Source organism: Bombina bombina, chromosome 5 (assembly GCF_027579735.1).
Source record: "Bombina bombina isolate aBomBom1 chromosome 5, aBomBom1.pri, whole genome shotgun sequence".
Classification (NCBI taxonomy): domain Eukaryota; kingdom Metazoa; phylum Chordata; class Amphibia; order Anura; family Bombinatoridae; genus Bombina; species Bombina bombina.
The window spans coordinates 786,324,773-786,346,030 of record NC_069503.1 but is presented as its reverse complement, the minus strand read 5'-3'; the positions used below and the strand labels follow the sequence as shown (position 1 = coordinate 786,346,030).

The following is a 21,258-nucleotide window of genomic DNA, read 5'->3' as shown; positions in this document are numbered from 1 at the left end:
CACACTCCGGTGCTGTTATAAAATAACAAACTTTTGATTGAAGGTATAAAACTAAGTATAATCACCACAGTCCTCTCACACATCCTATCTATTAGTTGGGTGCAAGAGAATGACTGGGTGTGACGTAGAGGGGAGGAGCTATATAGCAGCTCTGCTGGGTGAATCCTCTTGCACTTCCTGTTGGGGAGGAGTTAATATTCCCAGAAGTAATGATGACCCGTGGACTGACCACACTTAACAGAAGAAAAGTAATTTGGACTTTACTATCCCTTTTAAAAAGTTCTGAATGATCCCCGTTTCACTGACGGAGCATGCACAGCTGCAGCGGTCTCAGATATAATCTTGCAAAAGGAATTGAGTTTGATGCTGCTACCATGAGGCCTATTACCTTACTGTACTGAGCTACAGATGGGCAACGAGTCCCCTGAAGATCTTGATAAGCTGATTGGAGTTTGACCCTCCGCTGATCTGTCAGGAAAATTCTTATTGTGACTGAATCTATAAATCACTCCCAAGAAACAAACCCTTGTCTGAGGAATGAGAAAACTTTTGGAAATGTTGATTATCTAACCATGTCTGCGAAGAAACCCAAATAACATCTCTGTGTGAGAAATTGCTGAAGGTAAAGATGGAGCTTGAGCCAAGATATCGATCAGGTACGGAGCTGCCGCTATATATATATGATATGACAAGGCAAGATTTGATTACATATAAGACTCAGAAAAAGGTTAATTACCAGCAAAAACAAGTATTCATTACGGCCTACAGCAAAGAATAAGATAATATTTGTCAAATAATTAAGAAATCCCTCCCCATACTTAGGGTAGATGACACCATGGATAAGATAGTGGAAGGGGGATGTAAATTTGTAACAAGGAAATCTAGGACTTTGGCGAATATTCTTACTCCGTCTATGCTCCCTACAGTTGCCAGTGAAAACTGGTTAACTCTGAAGAAAGGTTTCTTCCACTGTGGCAGTAGAAGATGCATTTCATGCACCCATGCCACGCTGGGGGATACGTTCAAATCTACAGATAATGAAAAATCCTTTCATATAAAGGAATACATTAATTGTAACACATCTTACGTGATTTATCTACTCACGTGCAAACAATGCAACATTAAATATGTTGGTCAGACGACCAGACCCCTCAAAACAAGGTTCCTGGAGCATCTGAGATCCATCAGTGATGAGGACTCGGACACTCCAGTTGCCTTACATTTCAAGTCTGAACATAATGGCAATAGTAAACTACTATGCTTTCAGGGTATTCAGCACGTGAAAAGACCACCTAGAGGAGGCAATAGATTAAAACTCCTGAGTCAAAGGGAGGTCTATTGGATTTTCCAACTGAATATGAGGGTCCCTAAAGGGTTAAACTCAGACTGGGACATCAAACTCTATGTAGATTGAATCTATGTAACAGTTGGAGAAGAGGGTATCATTTAATAATAATTACTTCTTTGTCTAACAAAATCTGGTGAAACATAATTGTGGAGTATTCATTATTGAAACCTAAGTTTCACCTTGGCTACTATAATATTATAAGTTTCAAATGAAAAACAATGACCCTTTATTATTGGTAATACAATAATTTCATCTTATAATAGGCCTCATTTATTTAGATATTAGGTAATTTTTGGAGGTTTATTAAATATGTTATACATATGTTGATCATTTATGGCCCTTTAGGTGACTCAGAGTAAAATGATTTTCTAAAAATTAATTGAAGTAAGCCAATTGATCCATAGAATGTAACTTTGGTATTATACATATTAGTGTCTCTCTGTATATTCTGTTTTCACACTGGCTTACCTTTTACTTATTGTTTACAATGAACTCAAATGAATGTACATGAATTACCCTCCTTTTTCTTACTTTAATCTGACTTACCTTTAAACACCTGTGTTAGGGGAGTGGTTACTGCCTTTATTAAGGGAGAGTTTTCAGGTTTTGTCAGAGGTAACTGAAGAAGTGAGAACTACGAAACGCGTTTGACCTGTATCTTGTGTTGGCGTGTATGCCTTTTTATGTGCTATCAAATAAATAAAAGAAGCTTTTTATTGCTTATTGGTGCCGGTTCGTTTTTTGGCATTTCACCCTGACCGATCCATTTGAGTGCAAGGATTCTGGCTACTCCTTACGGAGCTGCCGCTATACCCTGAAGACAAATTGCAGAAAGAAGAGTTCCCAACACCTTGGTGAAAATTCTGGGAGCCGTAGCTAACCCACAGGGAAGAGCCACAAAATGATAATGTTTGTTTAGTAAGGCAAATCAGAGAAACTGATGGTGATCCGGATGAATAGGAATGTGAAGGTATGCATCATTCAGATCTATAGATGACATGAATTGTCCCTAAAGTACCAGGGTTAGAACGGATCTGATTGTCTCCATCTTGAAGGATGGTACTGTCAGAAATATGTTCAATGTGTTCAAATCAAATATTGGACAAAGGGTTCTCTCTTTATTCAGAAAAATTAAATGGTTTGAATAAAATCCCTTTTCTTGATCATTTAATGGAACTTGTTTAATGACTCCCATGTCCTCTAGATTTTTACACACTGTAGAAAAGCCACTCTCTCCTCTAGCCTTTTTGAAATACGTGACAGAATAAACCTTCCTTTTGGAGATTTGGACCTGAAGCTGATTCTGTAGCCCCAAGACACAATGTTTATGACCCAGGGGTCCTGAACCGACCATTTCCAAACCTCTTGGAACAGGCTCAGTCTGCCCCCTACCAAAGTTGAGTCTGGATTGAAGGCCGTACCTTCATGCAATTTTGGAATCAGAGAAAGGACTTCTTGTGCTTCCAATAATTATTTTGTGAATCTGTCTTTGTCAGGGTTTTTTCCCTGATCTGTTTGCCGTGTGCTGCTGGCAGCCATTTTACTCACCTGTCTTGCTGACCCTGGTGCATACTGTGTGATGCTGCTCATTTCCTGCACTTCATTTTATGGCCAGACTGGTGTCATCATCCGTGTGAGACAGGATGCAGTCTCAGAATTGTGATGTCATCACTTATTATATAAAGGGCCTCTGGACAATCTGAATGGTTACATTGCATATACAGTAAATAAGTTTGCCCTTTTCAAAGCCTGGATTCTATTTTAAATTTCCTCTAGAGGGGATTCTTTAGAGACTAAATCGGACAGAGTATCGCTCTGAAAAGCTGCTGCCCCAGCAACTGCCGCAATGCTCACTGCCAGCTGAAACATTAGGCCTCACTGTAGAAAAGTATTCCTTGAGTAACCCTCAAGTTTTCGGTCCATGGGGGTCTTTAAAGAACATACTGCCCTCTAAAGGAATAGTTGTTCTCTTAGCCAGAGCAGAAATTGCACCATCTCCCTTAGGGATAGTGGCCCATAACTACATACTGGTCTCAGCTATAGAAAAAAAAAATTTGAAAGTCACAGCCAGAGTAAATGGTACCCCCGGTTTGCCCCAGTCCTTGGTAATCTCAATAATTAAAGAAGGAACCAAAAAACGACTCAGGGGAGCAAGACCTGGACCTGAAAATATGATCTAATTTATGTATTGTTTTTCCTCTACAGGCTTCAAGTCCTGAACCCCTGAAGTCTTTAAAACCTCCTATAAAAGAAAACGCAATGTTCCATTTTAAATTGAAATGTCATCTCCTCAGGTTCCTTGTACGATTCTGAGGAAGAATCATCAGCAGATACCTCTCACTCTGATACGGAAGATAACACCTCTAAATCAGAGCCCTGAACCTGACGGAGTACTTTGGGTCTCTGATCCACAGTGTTAAATCTTTCTCTTGAACTTACTTGGAGGCGGTAAAGACTCCGGAGCCTTAGACACTGCCACCTGTAAAAGGGGCCTTAAACCCCTCCGAAAAATCAGATGTCTCTTGATTAATTTGCACAACTGGATTATTCACAGTTGGAGGTGAACTGGGCAAGCGAGAATGAGATTGCACAATTGACCAGGAGGACATACTATTACCTCCTTACATAATACACATTTATTTGTGGGAATAATAACATCAGTAGCTATCTCCTTAGAAACTGTAGGTATAGTCTCAGTGTTCCCAGTTTGCTTCATGCTAATGGGGTAGATTATATATAGTGAAAATACAACTGACAAATCAGTGTAATAGCCTTCTATGTAAACCGCAAAAGGCATTATAAATTAGTTGTGTGATCCTAACTGCATCGCTAAGTGCCAGTCTAAAGTAAAGATTAAAAAAATGTTACATGCTCTGGTAATACCAGTGACTGAATACCCAAGCTCCGGTAGAGCATCTTACCCCCTTCCTGAACAGTGACAACAACATGGTGTAAGCACCCCGAACTGCTATGATCTGAGCACCTCCACTGACTACACTCCACTCTGCACTGAATCGAAAGAGCTCTAAATGGCGCAAAACCGCACTCCTCCATCACTATGGAGGCACATGTAAGAAAAGGCCCCCATCCACTGCCTAGTTGCAGACTTTCAGTCACGTGACCGGAGCGATGTGGATGCGGCCATATAGCGTTGAAAAAAAACGCAAGATCCCCATGATATATGTTTCACACTGCCCCTTTTCACCCCAGTACTAGGGAACATAATATATTTTTTAGAGCAGGCTACAAAAATTTGGGTAATAAGATGAATGCCAAAAACTAACCCCCAAAGTGGTTACTGTGCACTTACCCTCCATGCATGGATAAGTCATGATACCCTTGTCCAGGGAATGCAGGCGATCTGTGGTTGTCACTGACAGACCAAATGATCTGTGTGATGTCACCGATTGCCTTAAGAGCCATGTAGAGAAAATCATCCATGTGATCAGAATTTGATGAGGCTTGGGAACTGCCTGATCTGCTGTGAAAGTGACTCCACTAAGAAGAATTATAAATCACAGCTTTCCAATAAATATCCCTCTCTTCTGGGAACTATCCACTGAGGGTATGATAGAAATTTTTTTCTAAGACCTCTCTCTCTCCATGACGAGGCAAAGAACTACTGGGAGGGAAGGGGAAGTATGAGGGATATATGAAACCTCTGGTAGGGTGTCTTTGCCTCCTCATGGTGGCCAGGTGATGTAATTCCCAAGTGTAAGGATCATGGACTCTCACTACAATTTGAAAGAAATCCAATTTCTTCTTTCAAAATATTTTCATTTGGGTTTTATAACCTTGGAAAAATAATCTCGGCCTACTTGCACTTTAAAGTGTAATGACTGTTTACCACAAGTTTTTTTGACCATTGTCCTTTCTTGTGACCCAAACTAATTTTAATATTAAAACTGTAAACTTAAAAATATTATAAAAGAGTTCTGGAAATATGTGCTACATGTAGATAAATGGCAAATAACACAACAGATGATCATTTAGAAAATGTAATTGTAAAAGCTGGGAAGGAAATTGAGCCAGATGGTCAAAGAAGTACGATTTAATTAAGTAAACAACTATTATAGTCTTTTAGTAAAAACATTTTGTTTTTAAGCACTGCATACAATTGTGACAAACATTTTTATTAGCATAAATTTTCTCATAAAAAGGACCGTAGTTGGAAGTAGGGAAAAATTATAATAATAAATAGCATATTATTTTAAATAACACTATAGCTTAAATCCTAATTATACTAATTCAATTTACTACTTTTATTAAAGCCTACTTATTCCAAGCAAATTCTAATGGTACTGAACAATAAATACACTTACATCCACAAGCCAGATGTCATCTTTTCGGTTTTCCTTAAATCTAGCAAAAACAAAATAGTTATGAATTAATTCTAACAAAGTTTGTTATGTTATTCTAACACACAAAAATAAATGACAAGCACTGAAACACTAATTTATAATTATTATTATAATAATTTATAAAGCGCCAACATATTCTATAGGTACAACTGATATAAATGATACAATACTTGTAAGACACAAGACAGAATTTGACAAACAAGTATAGGAGGAATTGAGGCCAAAAAAATAATACTGTATTATATACAATATTGAGGTAGCGCCACAACTAAACCAATAATATAGATCAATATGCAATAAAAACACAGTTGCAGGTGTGCAGCACAAATGTACTCCAAAATCAGACAATAAAATAACGATGATATTGTGCTGTTAAAAAGTTCAGTGAATCACATTGATATAGTCCCCTTTAAGCAAGGAAAAAAGTTATTTCAATATCAGAAAAGAGAAACATATATTCTTGACTTCCCTTTTAGAGAGTTCTTGTTTTGGTATGTGTGTTTGCCGTGCAGCTCCCTTCCAATCACTGGTGTGATCTCCGTGAGATGAGGATATGTAAGCAAAAATCTGTAGAAACAGAAAGGGGGATGGAGCGCAGCCAAGGGAAAACACACTGATCTAAGTGCAGATTAAAACAAATTTTCCACTTTTATTCACAACAATAAAACCATCAAGATGTACACTTACAGACTTCACCCTCAAACATATGAGGTACGTAATGGCACTTTGTTTAAGATGTTCAAATCAAGGCAAAACGATATGCTGTATTGTCCAAAAAACTGTTTGTATCCCACTGAGATAAATACACTGAGCCCACTGTTAATGTTAGACTGTCCAGGGTGTTTCTGTCCCTTTATAGCTTATCGATTGCACATAAGGTTAAATCTTCAGTGTCACAAAATATGTTAGTGCAAATACGAAATGGGCCGTGATAGAACTCAGGGATACCGTTATCAAACGTAAGGAGGAGGTAAAATACCGTGGCAGCGGGGTTCTGGAATCAAAGCCGGCTATAAGAAACACCGCTGCACACAGCTCACCTGAACCTCCGTCAATGAGATGGGCGTGGCCTTACGCGTTTCGCTGGGCTCCTCCCAGCTTCGTCAGAGGCAATGCCCATCTAGTCTACTGACGTGTCTTATGTAGGGGGTGCTAAGAAATGTAATGGCCAATGGTAACTTCCCTTAAGTGGCACACCATCAATACAACAGAGCATAGTAACGGATCCGGACAAAATACACAAACATAAAAGGACCGTATGATACATATACTGGAATATCAATTTAAAAAAGTAGCTTAAAACATTTTTGTAGTAACTATAGACTGATATTACCGTTAATATAGCACTTATTGAAATCTAAAATATAACTCACAAAGCACATATAAAAATTTTTAAAAAAATAATATAACTTAAATGTCTAATAGGACAAATAAAGTAAAAACATAATATTTAAAAAAAATTAAAATATGTTTTAAGAAGAGATATATATTTTTTGTATCTGAATATAATAAAAAACTCCCACTGTAATAAATGTTATAGGAGTCACATTACAAACTCCCTGTAGTATATAAAATCCCGGCAATAGTACACCCCTATTAGGTGTCCAAAAAAGCCGCTAAGTCAATGTCACGGTTTAGACCACCTGGACCCATAGACCCCAGTCTATAGATCCAATACGTCTCCTGCTTTCTCAATTCAAGGAGGCGATCCCCTCCCCTCACTCTATTCCTAATATATTCAATGGCAACTACAGTTAACCCTGTACTATCCCTATTGTGACATTCCAAAAAATGTGCTGATAGGCCATGACTGTCTAATCCGTTTTCTATATTCCTGAGGCTCAGTGTATTTATCTCAGTGGGATACAAACAGTTTTTTGGACAATACAGCATATCGTTTTGCCTTGATTTGAACATCTTAAACGAAGTGCCATTACATACCTCATATGTTTGAGGGTGAAGTCTGTAAGTGTACATCTTGATGGTTTTATTGTTGTGAATAAAAGTGGAAAATTTGTTTTAATCTGCACTTAGATCAGTGTGTTTTCCCTTGGCTGCGCTCCATCCCCCTTTCTGTTTCTACAGATTTTTGCTTACAGGAGGAATTGAGGGCCTTATTTCCGTGGGAACTTACAATCTAGTAGGGAAACTGGAGGTGAGGACTGCAAAGGTGAGAATGATGAGGGCAATTATTAGCCAAGTGGAATTTATATGCTACTGAGTTGGATCGTAGGCTTCCCTGAATAAAAATGTCTATAGGGAGAGTTTAAAGGAAAACAGGTTAGAGGAAGTCTGACAGCGCAAGGAAGTTGGTGCCACACAAGAGAAGTATTGCAGTCTAGCATGGGAAGAGGTGATAATAAAAAATGCAAAGAGCAGGTTACTGTTGGATCTTAGGGGCGGGCTGGAGTATATTTGATGATTAGTGATGACAATTAGTGGGAAATGGCATTGGTAGGTCAGGGTGAGAATTTTGAATTTAATTGTCTGTGATTGGGGAGCTAGTAAAAAGTTTTGTAGAGGTGCAGCAGATAAAGAGCGTTCCCTTATAACAATCTACTTGTCCTGATACACAAAATAGTTTTACTTGTTTTTAAACAACTAGGGCACCTAAAAATAATTACTGAATAAATGAATTAATTTTCCTTATCTGGGGAACACATATGCCTAAGATTTTAATATTTTTGAGGAATTCTGAGCCTAATACTCATTGTAAACTATTTCTCATTTTTTTTAAACAAAAAGCTGAAAGGAGTCCACAGATTAGACAGGCAGCATACAATGTGCCCCTGCAGTGAATGAGACACTTAGTGACAGTTGTGTATTTTGAAAATCGGTCATGAGGAGGTTAAACAAAAAACAAATCCCTTACGGTGCAAAACAGATCTGCAGCTCATCTGCAGATAATCACAATAAGGGGTTAATTTTTATAGTAATAAAAAAGTAAATTTGTGCTTACCCGATTAATTTCTTCTATGGTACGACGAATCCACGGATTCATCCTTTACTTGTGGGATATTATCCTCCTGCTAACAGGAAGTGGCAAAGAGCACCACAGCAGAGCTGTCTATATAGCTCCTCCCTTAGCTCCACCCCCCAGTCATTCGACCGAAGGTACAGGAAGAAAAAGGAGAAACTACAAGGTGCAGAGGTGACTGAAGCTTAAAATAAAAAAATATAATCTGTCTTAAAATGACAGGGCGGGCCGTGGACTCGTCGTACCAGGGAAACTTTACTTATTTTTGGGTCCCATAATCACACCGAAGACTGTTCGCTATAGAACTTAGACAGCCGGAAGTGACGTCAATCACGTACGGACATATGGTCCAGGATTAAAACTGCTTGGAAGGTGCAATAATACAGTGGCTATGACTGGGCACTACTTGGGATAGACATCGGAGTATCTGTGGACTTATCTATCTCGCTCCGCTGGTCTTGGTTTGCCCCAGTCTTAAAGAATGTCCACAGCTACGGAACGGAGGCGATCAGAACTGATTTCAATTACAGCCGGAGAAGCCACACAGCACACAAGCAGTTTTTGGAGAGACGCACGACTGGATATCCAACAGAAAAGTATTAAGTGGGATAAAAGCTACACACTACGAGGATAGAAGGGACTGTTTTATTGTCCACTCCTGAATCTAGTGAGCTAAGTCCGAAAAGCAGAATCTCCTTTTCCTGTCAATTCTTAATGATTATATGCAAAGACTGTCTGATACTTTTTGAATTTCGTTACTGAACCTAGTGACAGGAACACTATATACTGTTTCACTTGACTGTGTGTAGGACCCTTTACCTCAATCAAAGGTGTGTGTAATTTCACTTTGAGCCTAATCTGTGGTCTTTTTGTATATATATATATATATATATATATATATATATATATATAAATACACACACACAATTGTGTTTGTGATTCAATTGTGTTTGTGATGAGTTTTGCTGTCATTTAGTCATTGCTTAGAGGGATATTATACACTATATTTCTCTTGTAAGGATTCATCCATACTTATGGGATATTCTCCTTCCCTACAGGAAGTGGCAGAGAGAGCACCCACAGCAGAGCTGTCCATATAGCTCCTCCCTTAGCTCCACCCCACAGTCATTCTCTCTGCCTGCTTAACTGCTAGGAAGGGCAAAGGGAGTGTGGTGACAAAAATGTTAGTTTTTATTTTCTCAAGCAAAAGTTTGTTATTTTAAATGGTACCGGTGTGTACTATTTACTCTCTGGCAGAAAAGGGATGAAGATTTCTGCAAAGAGGATGATGATCTTAGCATTTTGTAACTAGGATCCACTGCTGTTCTCACAAGGGCTGAAGAGCACATGAAAACTTCAGTTGGGGGAACAGTTTGCAGGCTAAACTGCATTAAGGTATGTTCAGTCAATTTTTTTCTAGACAGACTGTTATTTCTAGAAAAGGCTGTCAATATCCCCATGAAGGAAAGGTAAGCTGTATTCATTAAAAGAGGAATCCAAGCTTGCATAAAGGGCTCATAGTTACTGGTGACACTAATAGGAAAAAAAACTTTTTGGTTTAATTACAAATAAAACGTTTTTTGAGGTACTTTAAGGGGTCTTTGTGGCTTTTTTAAGGGCTATTAACCCACATGGCTAGTTTAGGAAACACTCTGTGGTGTTTTTTAGGTCCCATAACATTGAGTGAGGTGGGTGGGGCCTATTTTCAGTTGCACAGTTTATTTACCTCAGAAGCATCCAGCTACTTCTCCAGAGATTCCTGCTGTATCTGAGGGCTGTAAAGAGTCCCCCCCCCCACAAATCGTTCCTAAAGGGCAGGTAGGTGCTGAATGTTATTTTACCGGTTTTGAAGTTTTTTCAATCCGGTTTTTACATTAAGGGGTTAATTGTTTATTTGCATAGTGGTGCAAAGTTACTAATGCTTAATGATGCTACAAAATTTCGTTTTGTTTACTGCTTTTTTACACTGTTTTGCAGAGTTTGTGCAGCTTTTTTTTTCTCTTAAAGGCACAGTACCGTTTTTGTTTAAAGTGTTATTTTCTTTGATTAAAGTGTTTTCCAAGCTTGTTTGTTTCATTACTAGCCTGTTTAACATGTCTGACACCAAGGAAAATCCTTGTTCTATGTGTTTAGAAGCCATTGTGGAACCCCCTCTTAGAATGTGTCCCACTTGCACTGATAGGTCTATAAATTATAAAGAGCATATTTTAGCACTTAAAAATATTGCAATAGATGATTCTCAGTTAGAAGGAAATGAGGGTTTAGCATCTAGCTCTCCCCAAGTGTCACAACCAGTAATGGATGCACAAGTGACGCCAAGTACCTCTAGTGCGTCTAATTCATTTACTTTACAAGACATGGCCACAGTTATGAATAAAACCCTCACAGAGGTTTTCTCTAAACTGCCTGGTTTACAAGGAAAGCGTGACAGCTCTGGGTTAAGAACAAATGCTTAGCCGTCTGAAGCTATAGTAGCCGTATCCGATATACCCTCACAATGTTCTGAAGTATGGGTAAGGGATTTGTTATCTGAGGGAGAGATTTCCGATTCAGGAAAGACGCTCCCTCAGACAGATTCTGATATGACGGCCTTTAAATTTAAGCTTGAACACCTCCGCATATTGCTCAAGGAGGTATTAGCTACTCTAGACGATTGTGACCCTATAGTGGTCCCAGAGAAATTGTGTAAAATGGACAGATACTTAGAGGTTCCTGCTTACACCGATGTTTTTCCAGTCCCTAAGAGGATTGTGACTATTGTTACCAAGGAGTGGGATAGACCAGGTACACCGTTCACTCCCCCTCCTGTTTTTAAGAAAATGTTTCCCATATCTGATACCATACAGGACTTGTGGCAGACTGTTCCTAAGGTGGAGGGAGCTATTTCTACTCTGAAAGCACAACTGTCTTCGAATAGTTGTATGCTTAGCAAAAGATCCTATGGATAAAAAATTAGAGGGTCTCCTAAAGAAAATTTTTGTTCATCAAGGTTTTCTTCTCCAACCTATTGCGTGCATTGTTCCTGTAACTACTGCAGCTGCTTTCTGGTTCGAGGCTCTAGAAGAGGCTCTTCAAATGAAGACTCCATTAGAGGATATTATGGATAGAATTAAGGCCCTTAAGTTGGCTAATTCTTTCATTACGGATGCCACTTTCAAACTGGCTAAATTAGCGGCAAATAATTCAGCTTTTGCCATTTTAGCATGCAGGGCGTTATGGCTTAATTCCTGGTCTGCTGATGTGCCATCAAAATCTAAACTTTTGAACATCCCTTTCAAAGGAAAGACCCTATTCGGGCCTGCACTGAAATAAATTATTTCAGACATCACTGGAGGGAAAGGCTATGCCCTCCCTCAGGATAAAACAAACAAGATGAGGACCAAACAAAATAATTTTCGTTCCTTTCGGAACTTCAAGGGTGGTCCCGCTTCAGCTTCCTCTGCAGCAAAGCAAGAGGGGAATTCTGTCCAATCCAAGTCAGTCTGGAGACCTAACCAGGCTTGGAACAAAGGTAAACAGGCCAAGAAGCCTGCTGCTGCCTCTAAGACAGCATGAAGGGGTAGCCCCCGATCTGGGACAGGATCTAGTAGGGGGCAGGCTCTCTCTCTCTTTGCTCAGGCTTGGGCAAGAGATGTTCACGATTCCTGGGCTTTAGAAATTGTGTCCCAAGGATATCTTCTGGACTTCAAAGACTTCCCCCCCCCCCCCCCCAAGGGGGAGATTTCACATTTCTCAATTGTCTGCAAACCAGACAAAGAGAGAGGTGTTCTTACGCTGTGTAGAAGACCTACATACCATGGGAGTGATCCGCCCAGTTCCAAGAGCGGAACAAGGGCTAGGTTTTTACTCCAACCTGTTTGTGGTTCCCAAAAAACAAACAAAAAAAAAAAAAACTTTCAGACCAATCCACGGCTCCCAGAATTTTCACAAAAGTGCTAGGGTCCCTTTTGGCGGTTCTAAGACCGCGGGGTATAGCAGTGGCGCCTTATCTAGATGACATCTTAATTCAGGCGTCGACTTTCCAGCTAGCCAAGTCTCACATGGACATCGTGTTGGCTTTTCTGAGATCTCACGGGTGGAAGGTGAACATAAAAAAAGAGTTCTCTCGTCCCTCTCACAAGAGTTTCCTTCCTAGGGACTGTGATAGACTCGGTAGAAATGAAAATATTTCTGACGGAGGTCAGAAAATCAAAACTTTTAATCACTTGCCGAGCTCTTGATTCCATTCCTCGGCCATCAGTGGCTCAGTGTATGGAGGTAATCGGACTCATGGTAGCGGCAATGGACATAGTTCCTTATGCCCGCCTACACCTCAGACCACTGCAACTATGCATGCTCAAACAGTGGAATGGGGATTATGCAGATTTATCTCCTCAACTGCATCTGGACCAAGAGACCAGAGATTCTCTTCTCTGGTGGTTGTCTCAGGACCACCTGTCTCAGGGAATGTGTTTCCGCAGACCAGAGTGGCTCATAGTAACAACAGATGCCAGCTAGCTAGGCTGGGGTGCAGTCTGGAAATCCCTGAAAGCACAGGGCTTATGGTCTCGGGAGGAATCTCTCCTCCCGATAAACAGTCTGGAACTGAGAGCGATATTCAATGTGCTTCAGGCGTGGCCTCAGCTAGCTGCGGCCAAATTCATCAGATTTCAGTCGGACAACATCACGACTGTAGCCTATATCTATCATCAAGGAGGAACACGGAGTTCTCTAGCGATGATGGAGGTAACCAAAATTATCCGATGGGCGGAGGATCACTCTTGCCATCTCTCAGCAATCCATATCCCAGGGGTAGAGAACTGGGAGGCGGATTTCCTAAGTCGTCAGACTTTTCATCCGGGGGAGTGGGAGCTCCATCCGGAGGTATTTGCCCAGCTGACTCAGCTATGGGGCACACCAGAATTGGATCTGATGGCGTCCCGTCAGAACGCCAAACTTCCTCGTTACGGGTCCAGGTCCCGGGATCCCCAGGCGGTACTGATAGATGCTCTAGCAGTGCCCTGGTCCTTCAATCTGGCTTATGTATTTCCACCGTTTCCTCTCCTCCCACGTCTGGTTGCCAGAATCAAGCAGGAGAGAGCTTTGGTGATTCTGATATCGCCTGCGTGGCCACGCAGGACTTGGTATGCAGACCTGGTGGACATGTCATCTGTTCCACCGTGGACTCTGCCAATGAGGCAGGACCTTCTAATCCAAGGTCCGTTCAAGAATCCAAATCTAATTTCTCTGCGTCTGACTGCTTGGAGATTGAACGCCTGATTCTATCAAAGCATGGTTTCTCTGAGTCGGTCATTGATACCCTGATTCAGGCTAGAAAGCCTGTTACCAGGAAAATCTATTATAAGATTTGGCGCAAATATCTTTGTTGGTGTGAATCCAAGGGTTACTCATGGAGTAAGATTAGGATTCCTAGAATTTTGTCCTTTCTCCAAGAAGGATTGGAGAAGGGATTATCAGCTTGTTCCTTAAAGGGACAAATATCTGCTTTATCTATTCTTTTACACAAACGTCTGGCAGATGTTCCAGTCGTTCAAGCATTTAGTCAGGCCTTGGTCAGGATCAAGCCTGTATTTAAACCTGTTGCTCCGCCATGGAGCCTAAACTTGGTTCTTAAAGTTCTTCAATGGGTTCCGTTTGAACCTATGCATTCCATAGATATTAAGCTTCTATCTTGGAAAGTTTTGTTGTTAGTAGCTATCTCTTCGGCTCGAAGAGTTTCTGAGTTATCTGCTTTACAGTGTGACTCACCTTACCTAGTTTCCATGCAGATAAGGTGGTTTTGCATACCAAACCTGGGTTTCTTCCTAAGGTTGTTTCTAATAGGAATATCAATCAGGAGATTGTTGTTCCTTTTCTGTGTCCTAATCCTTCATCAAAGAAGGAACGTCTGTTGCACAATCTTGATGTGGTTCGTGCTTTAAAGTTCTACTTACAAGCAACTAAAGATTTCCGTCAAACATCTTCATTGTTTGTTGTTTATTCTGGTAAATGGAGAGGTCAAAAGGCTACGGCTACCTCTCTTTCCTTTTGGCTGAAGAGCTTCATCCGTTTGGCTTATGAGACTGCTGGCCAGCAGCCTCCGGAAAGAATTACTACTCATTCTACTAGAGCAGTGGCTTCCACATGGACATTTAAAAATGAGGCTTCTGTTGAACAGATTTGTAAGGCGGCGACTTGGTCTTCGCTTCATACTTTTTCCAAATTTTACAAATTTGATACTTTTGCTTCTTCGGAGGCTATTTTTGGGAGAAAGGTTCTACAAGCAGTGGTGCCTTCCGTTTAAAGGTACCTGTCTTGTCTCTCCCTTCATCCGTGTCCTAAAGCATTGGTATTGGTATCCCATAAGTATGGATGAATCCGTGGCTTGATACATCTTACAAGAGAAAACAGAATTTATGCTTACCTGATAAATTTCTTTCTCTTGTGATGTATCGAGTCCACGGCCCGTCCTGTCTATTTAAGACAGGTAGTATATTTTTATTTAAAAAACTTCAGTCACCACTGCACCCTATAGTTTCTCCTTTTTCTTCCTAGCCTTCGGTCGAATGACTGGAGGGTGGAGCTAAGGGAGGAGCTATATGGACAGCTCTGCTGTGGGTGATCTCTTTGCCACTTCCTGTAGGGAAGGAGAATATCCCATAAGTATGGATGAATCCGTGGACTCGATACATCACAAGAGAAAGAAATTTATCAGGTAAGCATAAATTGTTTTTTCTTTGCATAAATGTTTTGTAGCTGATTCATTTATATAGCCCATCTGGGTAGGTTATAATTTTGCTTATTTTTAAATAACATTATGCTGATTTTCAGACTCCTAACCAAGCCTCAAAGTTTTAGCTGTATACCGATATATATGGACTTCAGACTGCTTCTGTTTGTATAATGGCTTTTCATATGAAGGGGAGGGGGGAGGATCTGCTATTATCCCCTTTCAGTGGGTGTCCCAGGCTTATCTCATTAACAGTTCTAAAGTGGGAGCTTCTAAGTAAGTTTAAAAGGTCTATTATATGCAGTAATGAAAATTGGTATATACTGCCCCTTTAAAAGGACCACTAAACAGAGTAGAATGTAATAATTGTATAATAACAAATTATACAATACAATGACAAAAAAATAGAACTTACTTTGAATTTGAAGTGAGTAGTACAATATTTTCTGGCAAATTTCAAAACTATTCCAAATATTCCCTCCTGCCGTATCATCTGACAGCCATCAGCCAATCACAAAATGCATATATGTATATACCATGCACATGTTCAGTAGGAGCTGGAGCCACAGAAGTTTGCATATAAAAAGATTGTGCAAGTTTTAATAATAGGCTACATATTGTTATGGGGAGGATTTATTATTGTTATAAGTTAGCACATGTCTGAGGAAAGGATGAATACCCCAAAATGTCACACTAATATATTTGGAGTGTTCCAGTAAATCCAGAGAACGAGTCAGTTTTTGTGGATATTTGATGTTGCCTTGCACCCTGGTACTGAGAGTCCAGTCAGTGAGAGTGCACTTGTTCCTTCGCTATATATTTTGATAGATTTTTTATCAGAAAGCATTTAACGCATATATTATAAACTAATTACGTTTAATAGACTTATCAGATACCATTAAATAAAAAAGGTTAAAAACTAAAACATAATATGTAGATTACTAAGTGTTGTAACTATTAGGTCTCCAATGTTTAAGTATAATTATGTTAAAAGATAAGAAATATTCTTCAATTTTATTTCTTCTGGTTACTAGTTATACCAGTTAAGCATCAGTTCTTTCCAACTGGGTGTGTGCTACAATTAGTAATGCTGACAGATTAAACTAAAACATATCTGCAACTAGGTCATACATCCATCACATATTAAAATAAATACCACATGTTCCCAGCCATATTAATCACTGTATTTGCCCTGTGGGATATTATGTATATAGAATTACACTAAATTTAATAGGAGGTGAAGAAATGCATTTACAATTAGCACACCAATTCAGTAAATTAAAGTGCAGTGCACCTTATACATAAAAATTCTCTCCCTCTTTCTCACTAATGCCATTCCATTTATTACATGTTTCCCAATCTCATCCCTCAGCAGCTGCTGGTATACAGATTCACATACCACAGTTGCACAAATAAGAACTCATGCGCACTACTAAGTTACAGTGACTGGGTGCTCACAAGCAAAGAAGTCTCAGCCACATGAGATAAACACACTATGGGGTTTATTTATCACAAGGCAAATACCCAGATTAGTGGCAGGTTCGCTCATTTGGAGTCTGCAACTGATCAATCAATTTGATTGAAATAAAATCCACCCTTGGTGACACCCATAACTGTACAGAAGCAGGAGAACTGGAAGGGCCACCATTTTCTGAGTGAAATCAAAGAAAAACTGGACAAAATAATGAAACTATATTGCAAAGTTGTTTTTCTACACATTATTATTATGTGTATGACCATGTTTGTCCAAAAAGGATAGTAACAAAAAAATAAAATGTAAATTGTTAAAACTGACTATAGCTCAGACGTCGACCAATTAAAGTGAAAGTAAATCCTAGCGTTTTACAAACGCTAGGATTGACTATTGAAACAAATAAAGGGGACTTTCATTCATAACGTATAAGATACTTCATGTAGAAAGCTACTTTATTTGTTTCAATCGATCGCCGTTTTTAGATGCTACAGCAGCCCACGGCTAAAAATTTTTTTTTGCTAAGTGGTGACGTTTTAACCTCTTAGCCAATAGCCGTCTGGTAAATTCGGCTCTCAGCCATGGGCTGCTGTAGGAGCTAAGAGCGGCGATTGATTGAAACAAATAAAGGAGCTTTCTACATGAAGTATCTTATACTTCCTGAATGAAAGTCCCCTTTGTTTCAATAGTCAATCCCAGCATTTGTAAAACGCTAGGATTTACTTTCACTTTAAGGAGCGAGGAAATTTAGTACCACATGACACATTGTTTTACGGGTTACGGTGCTTGTGTATAGTTACATGTACAATAACCCAAACAGGCCAGAAGTAAACCTCTAGGATCTGTGGCTTCAGGTAGCAGCTCATGCTGCTTTTATTTTTAGAGAGAGATAAATACAACATTTCTTGAACATAAAGTCAAGGGATACTATAGCAAAGCCAATTAAAGTGCAGAAAAGTGGATTTCAAACACTCAAAAGAATATCTTAAATGGGCAGTAAACACCTTGAGATTTTTTTATATAAAATGTTAAATGGATGCAAAGTCAAAATTAAACATAAAATGATTTGGAAAGTGAATGAATGAACTTTTATTATTGATTTTGCTTACTTCTCTAGGTATCCTTTGTTAAAAATACTATGTGAGCTCAGGAGCGGCTGTGCAGATTAAAAGGTAAGTATTTGAAGAAAAAGTGAAATGTCAATTTTGATGAATTAAAGTCCCCTTGTTTTTAATAGGATTATTAAAAACCAGGCACAGATTCATCGAAATTGACCTTCACTTTAAAGTGATTGTAAAAAGTTTAGTAGTTTAATACACAGTATATACAATTATTTATAAAACAGTGGCACTTTAATTCATTAAAATATTTAAAGATGCTTCCTTTGTAAAATATTTGCCATTTAGAGATGGTAAACATTACGGTACTCCTAAGCCCGCTTCACATTCTTTATTTAGCTGAGCGATGACAAATCCGGCTTTATCGAATCATTGCGTGCCCCACTTGACCATCAGCTCGTGGGGCATGCAACGATTGGATGAACCCGGATCTGTCATCGCTCAGCTAAATCAAGTATGAGACGTTTACCATCATAAACTTTACAATCACTTTAACCATCTGGCAGTGCTGTTTTCAGCTATGTTTATAGCAATATTACAAATTGTAACAAAAAAGCTGCTGCCATAGAATGCTTAATGCTAAGACACATGCACACTCCTAAACACTTATCAGCCAACCTAGATTAAGGGGACATTCCAACCTAAATAGGAATCCACATGGATGCATTTCACTTTTGAATTGAAACAATTTTGCAATATACATGTATTAGCAAAAAAAAATCTAATTAAAACTATAGCCATTTCAAAAGTGTATTTAAATATGCACTGTGCACCAGGATTTTAAACACAGCACTTACTTAGACAGCCTAAGGTGCTTTTACCATCTGGTAATGACTCAGTATGTTAAATACTGACATGATACAAGTCACACTGGTGCTCTGAGCAGCTGCAGTACTTAAAATGCTGGTGCACTGAGAAAGTCTAGCTATGCTTCACATGCACGTGCAGAGAAAAATGCTAACACTAAACCAGTGATAACTTTTGCTAGAAGCATTTTGCAAACATATGTATATTGCAAATATGTTTATATTCAAAGATGTAATTCATCTATGTCCATTTAAATTTTGACTGGAATATCCCTTTAACTCTTCAATAAAGGGGAACAAGAGAACAAATAAAATTTGATTATAAGTACATTAGAAAGTTGTTTAAAACTGCACGCTCTGAAATATGAACGTTTAATTTTGACTTTACTGTAACTTTTTATTCGGGAAATATACTTAATTTATTTTGCCCCCTTTTCATGTAATTTAGCTCTGGAAATTGAGCACTCTCTAATTCTTGGGACTTGAAATGCACCTTGCCGACTTCTCAAGGCTAACCCAGCTACTTATCCGTCCCTAATTGGCTTTATCAGATAACAAATGCAAAAGAATTCCCTGTATACTAACTTTATGACAGAGGCTAGCCTTGTTGTCTGTGGTCTAAAGCACAAATTTGGCTCCTCCAAATAAGACAAATGGTGGGTGACATTTGGCTACTGAAAAATAAATTGCAGCCAAAAAAACAATCGTTTAAAAAACAAAAACAAAAGTTAAGACTTGGCCCAAATGCTATTCTATAGCAACAAAACAGATGTCTTGTAATTACAAGGTGTTTACTGTTTCTTTAAATACACTAATATATATATATATATATATATATATATATATATATACATACATACATACATATACACACACACACAATATATATATATATATATATATATATATTTGTTTAAATGGGCACATATTGCAAGCAATGATGGGTGTATCTAATATTTGTGCATTATCCAAATGCCAAAGTAAGAGTATTTCAATTCAATTATTATATAAAACTCTAGATTTGCATGATCTTTCCATAGACATGGTATTGGATTTATACTGTGTTTATATTTTTGTGCACCAAAAATAAAAAAAGTGCAAGATCCCATAGCAAATAAACTCCGCCCGCAGCACAACAATGATGAAACCGGCTCCCTCCAATCATGGCGTACACCCCATAGGTGTCCAGCTCGTGAGGCCACGCATCGATTGGAGGAAGCCAGTTTCGTCATCGATATGCAGTACAGCCGGTCTAGGTTTCCTAAAGAAAAAAAGTATTTTAAAAAAACTGCTGCAATGTAAAGTTTAATGAATGAAAGTGCCCCTGTTTTTAATAGTACAGGTAGCCCTCAGTTTACGTCGGGGTTAGGTTCCAGGAGGAATGGTTGTAAATCGAAACCGTTGTAAATTGAAACCCAGTTTATAATGTAAATCAATGGGAAGTGAGGGAGTTAGGTTCCAGGTCCCTCTCAAAATTGTCATAAGTAACACCTAATACATTATTTTTAAAGCTTTGAAATGAAGACTTTAAATGCTAAACAGCATTATAAACCTAAAAATATAGATTGTATCATCATCAAACTAAGTTTAATTTACAAAAACATTTGCTAAACATCACCTAATAAAATAATTACACAACAGAATGCATCATCATCAAACTAAGCTTAATGAACAAAAACTTTTTTTACTTGCATTTGTCTGCAAACAGTTCTGTGCCTGCTAAATTTTTCTCGATAGATCTGGTCTGATCTTTGTACACAGATAAATTTAAGGCTGTTAAGTTGCATAACTTTGCTGCAAAACAAGCGGACAGCTCCACCTACTGGCTATTTTAATTAGTGCATTGCTTTCCAAATTACTGAAAAAAAAAAGGTTGTTATTCTGAAACGGCGCAAATTAAACCGGCGTAAATCGAGGGCCACCTGTATTTTTAAAAACCAGGCACTCATTCATTCAACTTTACATTTACTTTAAGGAAAGCTTGCACAGTGTAGCCACAGAACAGTGCTGTTTGAGGAGGACAGCCTGATGTGGAGCAGTGCTGCAAAGCGAAAGCGCTATCAGTTCCTGCATGTGGCCTCTTTATGCAGAAATGCTGCATTATTTTCTGCAATGACATCTCAGATCACAGCATATTTTCTGCCTTGGCGAGTGTGAGATGAACATATTTCAAAATGTTATACACAGTTAAAAAGTTACATAACTTATATAAAAAAGGCCATATGAATAACAGAGCATCATAGCCACTGTAAAAATGTAAAGTTTATGCTCTGTATCTTGCAAGCTAACCTGAAGTGCACTATACATCTGTAAAAACGCTGGCAATGTCCCTGACCTGTGAATGTGCACCGCTTCTGCCACAGACCGGAAGAATACCTGAGCTCCAAAATGGTGGCACCCAGAATGTAGAAAATGAGCTTGGCCAACTGGTGCCAGTAAGGGGTACTTTGAAAAGAGCTGCTAAAACA

At 38.9% G+C, this 21,258-nt stretch overlaps 1 protein-coding gene across 1 annotated transcript in view; it reads right to left on the bottom strand.

Moving 5' to 3' along the window:
• Window positions 1-21,258, bottom strand: part of TMX3 (thioredoxin related transmembrane protein 3) — a 403,888-nt gene that overhangs the window by 366,091 nt on the left and 16,539 nt on the right. The window contains exon 3 of the mRNA XM_053714874.1: window positions 5,671-5,710. Coding sequence (XP_053570849.1) covers window positions 5,671-5,710 — 40 coding nt within the window. The remainder of the gene's footprint in view (window positions 1-5,670; window positions 5,711-21,258) is intronic.